Source organism: Microtus ochrogaster, chromosome 4, assembly GCF_000317375.1.
Source record: "Microtus ochrogaster isolate Prairie Vole_2 chromosome 4, MicOch1.0, whole genome shotgun sequence".
Taxonomy (NCBI): Eukaryota; Metazoa; Chordata; class Mammalia; order Rodentia; family Cricetidae; genus Microtus; species Microtus ochrogaster.
Window position 1 is genome coordinate 55,592,227 of NC_022011.1, and position 12,032 is coordinate 55,604,258.

General features: G+C 35.8%; 1 protein-coding gene across 1 annotated transcript in view; it reads right to left on the reverse strand.

Annotated features, from left to right (window-relative positions):
• Positions 1 to 12,032, reverse strand: part of Lrp1b (LDL receptor related protein 1B) — a 1,800,012-nt gene that overhangs the window by 442,404 nt on the left and 1,345,576 nt on the right. Inside the window, exons 38-41 of the mRNA XM_026778709.1 lie at positions 9,315 to 9,441; positions 9,033 to 9,184; positions 8,629 to 8,753; positions 5,108 to 5,479 (exon numbers count right to left, since the gene is read on the reverse strand). Of these exons, the coding sequence (XP_026634510.1) occupies positions 5,108 to 5,479; positions 8,629 to 8,753; positions 9,033 to 9,184; positions 9,315 to 9,441 (776 nt within the window). The remainder of the gene's footprint in view (positions 1 to 5,107; positions 5,480 to 8,628; positions 8,754 to 9,032; positions 9,185 to 9,314; positions 9,442 to 12,032) is intronic.

Sequence of the window (12,032 nt, forward strand, 5' to 3'; positions counted from 1 at the left end):
ACTACTAAAAAGGACAAACATTCCATGATAAAACTAGATTTAAGCAATTTAGTTCTACCAATGCAACTCTACACAAGGAATTAAAAGAATAATTCAATCTGAAGAAGTTATTCACACTCAAGAAGAAACAGTGAATAAATAATCCCAGAACAATGGACAAAAGAGGAGGATAAATCCTAGACCATAACAACAAAATAAAATAAATAAATATGATTAAATTAATATTCATGGGTTCAATTTTCAAAATAAAATAAGGAAGACTCACTGTTGATATTAGAAAATACGATTCTGCTTTCTGCTACCTCCAAGAAACCCACCCACCATGAAGGACAGATATCTTCATATTTAAAAAATATATGCCAAGCAAATTGGACAAAGAAGGTGTAGTCATTTTAATATCTGACAAATTTACTTCAAGCAAAATTAATTAGAGGAGATAAAGAAGAACACTAAATACTCATTAAAATAAAAATTCATCAATATGTTATTGCTAATTATGTATCAATCAAATACAAGGGTACCATGTTCAGAAAAGAAAAAAAAAACAGCAAAAAAAAGTTGGTCCTTTGAGAAAATCACCAAATTGAACACATTTTGCTAGCCAAAGATGGAGAGAGAAAATCAAACTAATACAATTAGAGATGAAAAGGGGGACGTTACAACACACACTGGGGAAATTAAGAGAATTATCAAGAAAAACATTTACAACTGCAAATTCCCGAAGGATTACACAGATATTGTGATAGAACAGAGATGGAGGCAACAGTGTTCCACAAGTTGAAGGATGCCTCCTGTCAAAACACTTACAACTTGACCTTGATGAACTTAAGGAGAATATCTTGCTTGTGGTTTAGAGACTAAGAGAATAAATCAAGGTCTTATCAATAGGCTCAAGGTATATATCAAAGAATACAGTCATTAGTGACATAAAATCTGAATTGATGACATCTAGAAATTTTTTCAGAGACGGCCATTTTGTCTTATGCTTTTAATCCTTGTACTTGTAGACTGGGCAGGAGGACTGACTTAATTTCAAGGCCAATCTTTTTTACAAACTAAGGAGAAACAAATGATATAAAACAAAGGTAGCTCTTTCATGTCCTGGACACACAGGTCCAAATAATCAAACAAACTTATATTAATTACAAACTATTTCTCCTATAGATCAGGTTTATTACTAACTAGCTTTTACATCTAAATTAACCCATTTCTATTCATCTATTTATTGTCATGTGACTGTGAATTTTACTGGTCTGTTGGCATGTTGTTTCTTGGGTGACTGCTCACATCTCTCTGGACTTTGCCCCCCCCCCCACTGAAGTCCTCAGATTTATTGTTTTGCCTAACCTTATACTACCTGGCTATTGGTCAAATATCTTTTATTATTAACCAATGTGAACAATATATATTTACAGTGTAAAGAAGCATCCCAAAGCATTTCTGATTTCTTATGACTCACTGTCAGGAAAAGTCTAAGTTAATTAAAATATTTTAAATACCATATTTTGTAGGTCTTTGAAATATTTGATGAATACCTATCTATGTGAAATATATCTTTTTATACTTGGGAAACCTAATTAATATGACTATAAGTTTGGCTATTATAGGTGAACACGTTATTTTTGTAAATCTACATTTCTTAATTATATACTACATTTTAATTGATCTGTATAAAATATATTAAACAGAAGTAGAAATATACATACAGTATATCAAAATTAACATTAAATTTATAGCAATAAACTAAGATCCACACCAATGTAAAATCTTTTGAGATTTACATTTTTTTGGATTAAAGTAGATTCAATAATTACAACAATCAACACTTTTTTCATTATGTCTATATTATAATGTCATCGTTTGTGTCTCTCATATGGGGTGTTGTGTGGCAGGAAGGAAAGGGGTAATATAAAGATTTTAGGTGATTGTGGATACATTCATACTAGGCAGCATAGAACAAGGATAGCTATGGGTAAATGTGATGTAGACTCTGAAATCATGGTGTTGAATTTTTCACAACACATTACACTAACATGCATTTGCCTATCTCCTGCTTTGAACGGATTACTTATCCCTTTCATTTGCAAAACATTGCTTCTCTGCTTACACATTTCTTCCAAGGTTAACAATTCTATTAGGCTGTGCCATGAACTCACAGACCTTAGAAATCACACACCTCACCAGAAAAGGCTCAAAAGAGTTGGGCACCTGTCAAGTTACTGTTATGAATTAGTGTTTTTTAATAAATAACTCATTTAACTTAATTTTAAAATTGTTATTTGCAGCAAACATCGTAGTGAAATATCTGCCACGCATCCAGGTGTGTATCATTGTTGCCATGCTATTTTTCTCTGGGAGTGAATGTGGTACTTCTTGGAGAAAGTGCCAGCTGATGCAATCAATCAAATGCCTGGCTTCCTTCAGAAGACAACCTAAATTCCTTATGTATATCGTCTCTTTCATCACACGACATGCTGAATAGATCTGTATCGAAGAATCAAGATTGGATAAAAACAAATATACTAAACCTAATGTTACCCTTTCTTAAAAATTTTTGCTAATGTAAACCTAGCTGTTTTTCCTCCATATAAATTGAAGTGAAAGTTACAGTGACCTCCGTTGAAGCAGGATACACTGTGTTCATGGAAATGAAGGTGCAATTACAGCTGGTGCCTTTATAACCTCAAAGCAAAGGTCAGCTCTATGAAAAAGACCGATATTAGAACACTTACGTATTTGAGATTGGTTTTGTTTTTTGCTCACAGTAGTACACTTGGGATCCCCACGGATTCACACTCTGAGAAGCACAGGCTTAGAGTCATGCATCTCACCTGTTTCCCACCACCTGACCCACTCGCCTGATGATTGCTATCTACCCAGGCAATGTTCTTAACTCAGTTCTGCACAGGACCACCTTTTAAAACTTTCATGAGATTCTTCACCAGATCTCTTTTTATATTCTCTAAAGGCTTCAGGTATATTTTAGATCTACTGTATTACCATGATTGTTTGCTTGCAGTTTTCTTCATTAAACTGTAGCTTCTAAAGTAATCTGAAGAGATACTCGTCCTTTACCAACAGAGCGCCTAAACTGTACCTGATGAATAAATTAATTAGTATGTTGTGTTCAATACAATCACTTGCAATGATGAATTCTATCAGAGTGAAAAATGACAAACTGAAAAGTAATATAAATGTAAGCCTCATATAGATAAAGAACCAATTAATATCAAATATGAATGAATTCTGTGATTAGTATTATTACATAGTATATACTCATATACATATACACACACACGAGAGAGAGAGAGAGAGAGAGAGAGAGAGAGAGAGAGAGAGAGACAGACAGACAGACAGACAGACAGAGACAGAGATAGAGACAGAGAAGTAAAAATGGCCTGGGCCATAAATATACAAATTAGTATGAAATTTCTAATAATTATAGTAACTTCCTTTTCTTTGTTTTTTTTCTTTTTCTCTTTCTTTCTTTCTTTCTTTCTTTCTTTCTTTCTTTCTTTCTTTCTTTCTTTTTTTGAGACAAGGTTTCTCTGTGGCTTTGGAACCCATCCTGGACACTAGCTCTAGAAGACCAGGCTGGCCTCGATCTCACAACGACCTGCCTGCCTCTGCCTCCCAAGTGCTGGGTAAAGGCATGCTCCACCACCACCTGGCAGAGATGCTAAATCTTAATTGTTGTGAAGCAAATGTATATGGATATAAAGAAGCTATTTTGGTTATTAGATTTCCATAAACTAATAAAATTGTAAAATGATTATTGGAAAGCTTTGTGATAATAATTTTTCTCACAGACAATGGATTAAGACATAAATTAATGGAACATTTATGTTCAACCACCTGTAAGAAATAAAAAACACAGTTACTGGCTTGCTGACTGGCTTTCAGTTTTCTGGTTAAATTTGCTTCCAGGATTCTATATTACACAAATATTTACATTTATGAATGAGCACATTTATCCAAACAAATATAAATTGCAATATTTAATGTATTATGACACACCATGGTCTGCTAGGTGTCTCACACACTGATCAATAATTCTCTTCTAAACTGGGCGGTGGTGGCTCATGCCTTTAATACCAGCACTCGGGAGGCAGAGGCAGGCGGATCTTTTTGAGTTCAAGGCCAACCTGGTCTATAAGAGCTAGTTTCAGGACAGACTCCAAGGCTACAGAGAAACCTTGTCTCACCCTCCCCCTCAAAAAACCCACCCCCCATGCAAAAAAAACCTCTTCTATAGTAAAGGATGATGATATATAGGTTTACATAAAGAGCTATAGAACATGGTATTCTCAACTCCAGTGAGATGATACTGACATTGGTGAAGCAGACATTTCATGTTTAAACCTATATTACTTAAAAAGTTGTTATACATGTATAAATAATATTGCAATTTAAAATTATGGAAACAAGGATTAATTCAGTACAGCACAAAAAAGTAACAGGGAATAAGCAGAAATTACAAAGTCATAGCAGAGAATGTATGTGAAGATGTTGGTATTCATGAATATCAGATGACAGGAATGAGGTTTCTGTACGTTGTGTGGATAGTTCACACTGAATGAAACATGAAATTTGAATGTTTACAGAAGGTTTTTTTCCCCATGCTTTTTATTTGTTTTACAACTTAGAACCTTATGCTTGCCAGAAAAGCTCTCTTAACACTAAAATGAATCTTGATGCTCAAATCATTTCTTTAACATCCCCTCGTCAAGCAATATCCACACACTAATGTTAGATGATTTTTCAGAAACTATGATTAGCTGAAAATCATTAGAGATACTTTAATGTTACCATTTGACCCACACTTGAAGGAGATCAGTTAAAACAATTATGTACTGACATATTACCGGTATCACAAGACTCATAAGCAGCAAACATAATGATAAAACACTGCAGATATGATGAACACTACTGTTTACAGTACCTGTGGGTACCTGCTGCTTTGACATGGGTGGATGATTGATGGATGATAGGATCCTCAGCATTCCTGAGCATGAATTCTGGGGAGTGAAACTGCACCATGCACATCCCACTGTTTGCTTTCTCTAAGCTCAAGTGACACACAAACAACTTAAAAGTTTGTACTTACTTTCGACTATGACTTTTCTATCTTCCCAATTATCTTTAATCAGCTGGATATTCCCGAAGTGTGCATCACTGTAAAAGATCCGATTGGTACCTTCTCTTTTTTGATTGTAGTCAAAAGCCAGAGCTATGATATTCTTGAAATATTGTGGGTTCTCATAAGGCCGTACTGGGGAATTTAGATTTGTTTCATCAGAAAGGTGTATGCTTTTCAATATTGTCCTTCCTGAATATAGCAAATAGCCCTCGTGCCTTAGACAGGTAACTCCATCCTCAGCCAAATAGCCATGGGCACAGGCACAGGTTCTCTGGGAATTTCCTCGATAAAGACAGAGTTGCTTACAGCCACCATTTTCTTTGGCACAGACATTGGTCCCTGAGAGAGAGAAAACACCCCAACACACAATCATTTTTTTTTTTGCTTTATGTTTGAAAAGTTTTATCCTATCTCTAACTGAAATATTACAACAAGTATAACTATATTTTTAAAGATATGTCAATAAAAATTAAATACAAAACAATGATAAATTTTTTAAATCAAAGGTTTTAGTTTCTTAAATTTCAACTTGAAATACATATTTCAAAGCCAAACAAAAGCATGAAGAGTTGACTCACTAAGGCAAGAGATTTATCTTACACCACATAGTCTTTATCCATCCGTCTAATACTACGTGTCTAGACTGCTGATTCTAGAACTTGGCTATTGTGAGAAGACCATGATAAACATACATATTCACATATCCTGTTGTATGCTGCTTGAGAATGTTTTGAATAAATACCTAGTTGTGGTATAGTTGGATCATATAGTGCCATTTTTAGTTTCATGAGGAATCTCCATATGCTATCCTGTAGGAGTGGCCAAACCCTTTTTGTCTTTATGAAATATGCTAAAGTTTGTGTGTAGCTCCTGGAAAAGCTCGGACGTGTTCTCCTCCCAGGACTAAGGGAAGTAACAAGTACAGAAGAACAGAACTGCTATTTGTGAGAAAGTTGGAGCCTCAGAAAATCTGCCCTGTATTCTTAGTGATAAATAATTCAAAGAAGATGGAAAAAGGGGAGGAGAGAGAGTTGACCCAAAAACTTCCAGAGGCTTGGCAGAGGAGATGAGAATTCTGGGAAAACTCCCCCAGCATTCAATAACAGAAGTAGAAAGCCACTTTTTGATTTTTAGAAGGTCCCTCCTTGTAGAGTCAGCAATTAGGTAGATCTAGAAACAAAGAAATTTGTCTTCAGAGCTGACTCTGAAAACCCAGAACTGGTCACAGGACAAAACAAGTGGGAATTGACCCATGAAAGGAGAAAATTGAATCAGAAAGTTAGAGTGTATTCTACAAGGTAGAAATCTAGCCTAGGACATAAATTTTGACTGTGACCAATATTAAGGCACCACACCTACAAGCCCCTCAACTGAAGGCCTTTGCGGTACCATCTCTTGAAACCTGAACACACATTTGATGTTGGATTCCTGTCTGTATGCTAAAAATACCAATGGTTAATAAAGGACTGCTTTGCCGGGCGATGGTGGCGCATGCCTTTAATCCCAGCACTTGGGAGGCAGAGGCAGGAGGATCTCTGTGAGTTCGAGAGCAGCCTGGTCTACAGAGCTAGTTCCAGGACAGGCTCCAAAGCCACAGAGAAACCCTGTCTCGAAAAACCAAAGAAAAAAATAAATACATAAATAAAGGCCTGCTTTGAGCCCATAGCAGAGCAAAGCAGAAGGAGGTAGGCAGGGGAAAACTAAAGTGAATGCTGGGAGAAAGAAGGCAGGGCTGGGAGAAACCATGTAACCTTCCCCAGAGACGGACTTTGCCAGTAAGCTACTGCCATTTGGCGATACACAGATTAATGCAGATGGGTTAACTCAATATAAAAGAGTTAGCCAATAAGAAGATAGAGCTAATGGGCCAAGCAGCGACTTAAATAATATGGTTTCTGTGTGATTATTTGGATCTCTGACCAGGCAGGGAGCAACAAGAGGCCTTCCTCCTGCACACTGGGCTTCCCAAAAGCAGAAAAATGCATGCAGTTCTCCTCAGAAAGGAAGTGTATAAGACCCAATCCAAAGACTGCACAGAAAAAAGCTTAGGCCCTGTGCATATTTAGGGACTCCTCACTCCTTACTGAAACTATCTTTGTCTATGGTGCAGCTCTGCCTGAACTGGCCTTCCCCTGTAATCAGATTGGTGACTACATTAATCACCATAATAGAACCTTCACCCAGTAGCTGGTGGAAGCAAATGAAGAGATCCACAGCCAAGCACTGGGCCAAGCACCCAGATTCCAGTCAAAGAGAAAGAGAAGAAATCAAATGAGCAAGGGGGGTCAAGACCATGATGGGAAACCCACAGAAATAGCTGACCGGAGTTAATAAAAACTCCTGGACTCTGGACTGACAGCTGAGGAGCTTCATGGGACCTAACTAGGCCTTCTCCATGTGGGTGACAGTTGTGTGGCTTGGTCTGTTTGTGGGGCTCCTGGCACTGGGACCAGGCCTTAACCCTTGTGTATGAACTGGCTTTCATGAGCTCATTCCCTGTGTTGGGATACCTTGCTCAGTCTTGGTGCAGAGAGGAGGAGCTTGGTCCAGCCTCATTTTAATGTGGTAGTCTTTGTTAACTCCCAATGGGAAGCCTTACCACCTCAGAGGAGTGGATGAGTGGGAGTGGAGGGGGGATGGGGGGGACCTGAAGGAGAAGAGGGAGGGTAAAAAATGGAGGGAGGGGAAAGTGTAGCTGGTATGTAAAATGAATAATTTTTTTTTTAAAAAAGGCAGCTGAATGCATTGTTTTAAAAGGATAGGTTTTATAATTAATGATCTTTGGCACATGTAACATGTTAATTCAAAACACAACCTGAAGTCACTGAGAAATCATGTGATACTCTTAGAAGTACCTGTGAAGCACCGAGGAAATCTCAAATGGATGGCTTTGTAATTCTTCATCTCTTATACGTGAGGCATAAATGTCTCTAATCTTAAAATATTAAGTATGCTCTTACTATTTCTTTGTAAGGAAGACTCTATGCTACTAATCCATTATTGCCATCTTCAAAATTATTAAAGTTCTTTCATATACAGAAATAGAATAAAAATATTTTAAAAATAAACAAAACCATTTTCAAAGAAGCAAGGATTCAGAAATACACATTGAAGACAACTGTTTATAGAGTCATAACAACTTTTATCCTAAAAGATAATCCAAAACAAAAAATTCAGTTGCCTCTCTAACACCCTAGTTGTGCTTTGTACTTTTGTCATTATACATTTAGCAAGGATTTAAAAACATATTTTAGTACAAAACCATTCTCAAGTCTTGTCTCATAGATGTGTATGAAAAAAGAATATAAATGTATATATATAGACTATTGGATCTTTATTTCCTTTATCTTCTCTATGATTTTTATAAAAGAAAATCATTAAAAGGAATTTTGAGGCTTTGAACATAATACAAATTAATTCTGAATTTTTGAAAGTAAACGAAGCTGATACAAAACACATTGATTGTATATTTCATTAACTGTGCTGACCTTTCTCTCTTACTCGATTAAAAATTTTGATCTCCTTTAGGTTGACTCCAAGTCCGGTTCTCATGGTTACTGCTTCCGTGGCATCGTTCTTGTGGCCTCTTCTGACCGACCCATTGGCGTGTGCTCTGCCAAAAGTTGAACGTACTAATTAAAATCAAGCGGGGTAACACTGAAGAGAAGAGATAGCTCAAGCAGAAGAAGAATAGACTAGCTTTAGTGTGTGGTGCTGAAATGCTTGACCACAGAATAGCTAGAGACCCTTGCTGGCCTCTTCTGTAAAAATTACATGGTTTTGTGAAATTCTTTCTGTAACCTTGCTAAGGGGTGGTTAATCCTACAAGGGCAAAGAAATGGCACTGAAATAACATTTCGAGGCTCAAATACTTACGAACAAAATAAATTACCTGTCAGACCAGTAGATGTAAGCCCCAAAGACGGCGACTGAAAACAGATCCACGCTGCTCCCAGACAGCACCACCTCACGGTTCCCGCCAGTGTCAAGGTCAATTCTTTCTATCTTGTCTGTGCGAGCATCACACCAGTACAATTTATTTTCCTACACAGTGATTTGAAAGCAATAGTACAAGCGGTTTTGATTATTTATTAAGAAAATAAGGGAATATTAAAAGGAGAGTACTGCAAGCTGGACATGAACACGTTAGAATCTTAAAAGCAATCCAACAGACCTCATAGTCAATGGAGATGCCATTGGGCCATGCTATTCCCATGCTTACAATCATGACCTTCTCAGAGCCATCTAGGTGAGCCTTCCCAATGCCGGGCATCTGTCCCCACTCCGTCCAGAACAAGAAGCTGAAATGAAATTGATCATTTATAATAGTGAACAGATCAATGTACAACAGATGTAACTGCAAAATGACAGCAAAGCTCTTAATTGTATCACGTTCATAACAGAACCAAATAATAAACCAGAGAACTCAATTTACAAATATCTCTGCAGTTGCTAATAGAATTTTATTATAAAGCATATTTAACCAGGTGTAGATATCACAAGGATGGAATACAATAAGGACAAATATTTCAGCATTTGATTTATATGATGCTTCAAGGATTGGCAAACCTATAGAGACCAAATGTAGATTAGAATTTATGCGAAAATAGAATGAGGGAGTTGCTTTATTAAACAAGTTTCTTCCAGTGCTTTGAAAGAATCAATAACATATACTCATCCTATCTGAAATTTTTTCTCTAACTTGGTGACTAATTTTCAGCTTCTCCTTCATTAGGTCTCTGGTGCCTCTTTGGTTATTCCTGCATCATTAATTCTACATCAAAACAGCAGAGCACACAGACTAATGTGAAACATTACACTGGCCCTTTTTTACCTTCCTAATCACTTGAATAATTTTTTCCTGCACTAGATTATGGGCCCAATAAAACAGTTTTGTTTTGTTTGCTTGCTATTTTTCTGTTTTCCTCAGAATATATATATATATATATATATACATATACATATATATATGTATATGTATATATATATATAACATCCAATATTATATTTAAAAATTGAATCTGGTATTATTTAATTTATGTGTCTATACACCAGTGACTGTAACTTTCAACCTTAACCTAACACCTAAGTGTAACTATTCTGATTTAAATTTTAAAGGTTCACATGTGATGCTATCCTAAAAAGTAATTTCACACTTATAAAAGAAAGCATTTTACTTTAATAATCTGAAAAGCTGTTGTGAAAGAATATGTAATCCAGAAAGATAAGGTAAAGTGCTATGAGAAAAAATGTGATAGAAAAGGGAATGTAAACAATAAAGGTACTGACTCATTCATTTTTTTTGCTCATTCATTCATAAGTTCAACATTTATATGACAACAGACAACCATACTTTTAGCTAAATACAATTCTTTGTAAATTTGAAGTTATGCACACACAAGTTTTTTAGTTAAGAAAAACAAAAGTTTATAAAACTATGGTATATAGTTTCATATAAGAAGCCTATAGCTGAGTGCTGGAGATCTGGCTCAGAGGTTAAGAGCACTGACTGTTCTTCCAGAGGTCCTGACTTCAATTCCCAGAACTACATGGTGACTCCGAACCATCTGTAATAAGATTTGGTGCCCTCTTCTGGCCTGCAGGCATACATGCAGACAGAACATGAAAAAATAAATCTTAGGGGAAAAAAGAAACTTAAGGAAAATCTGCTTATTTTATATACTAATATAAATTATTAATTAACTTGAAACTATCAAACTACGTAATATATATACTCATGTTACTTTGAATTATTTTAATAGTTGATTCTTTTTTATAGCTGTATAAAATATATTTGCTGGTATTTGACAAGATAATGAAAGGGGTGTGACTAGAATTTCAATTAACTGAGCCCTGAAGACATTATTATTTATATATATGAACCTAAAAAATAATGTCAAGACTTTTTTAATGTCAAGACTTTGAAGTGACTTTTAAGACCTATAAGTGCATACAAATAAAAACCAGTTGAACAAAATACCAGTGAGTTAGTGATACCCTGTCATACCATCTTTTTTTTATTCTTCACATCTTTTTTATTGATTTTTATTGAGCTCTAAATTTTTCTATGCTCCCTTCCCTCATATGGTCTACTTTCAATGTATTAAAAATATTAATTGGTGAACAAATGTATGACATCATTTAATTCTCTACAGACAAATGTCATGATTGCTCAAAGGCAGGCGCTGTTGGATTACAATGGAGGCACTCTGGAAGTCAATCATTCTCATCACCTCTTAAACATTCAAAAAGGGATGGAAATGCATATAAAAAACCTTTTAATTAATACTAATCCATTTACAAATGCACCAAATGAGCAAGAAAGCATGATTTTAAGTGAGCAGTGTTATACACATTTTATTAGTAAATCATCATATTTCCTCCAAGCTTGGTGAAAGCAGATTCTGGGAGCATAGAAGCCCTCACTTTCTCCTCTAAAGCTCCCTCCTTGGCTTCTTAAGCTCTTAAAACAAGAAAAGGAAGACAGCAAATAGCTAAGTTAAAAACACTATACCCTTGAGAAGAGTTAGATGGCAGGCTCTTTCCAAACAAGATAACCATTTATCCTATAATTTAAAAATGTCTATAGTGAAAAGGAAATTCAGAAGTCTATCTATGAAGAATCTGGGGAATGCTGCCTGCTTGGAATTTTCTCAATTGCCTGTCTTGATTTTTCCAGTCAGTTATTGCAGAATAATAAAATAAGCGCCCAATTTGAGAGTCGCTATTTGATGCTATTTGTTTTGCTTTGTTGGTTTGATGTTTTCACCTTGCAAGTCTCACTTGAGGGGACACCTCCACCTACAGTTTCTCTCAACCTAGAACTCCAGCTGACTTTTACAGTCAATTTAGTTTGGATGCCTACAATCCCACAATTTGATGATATTACCTT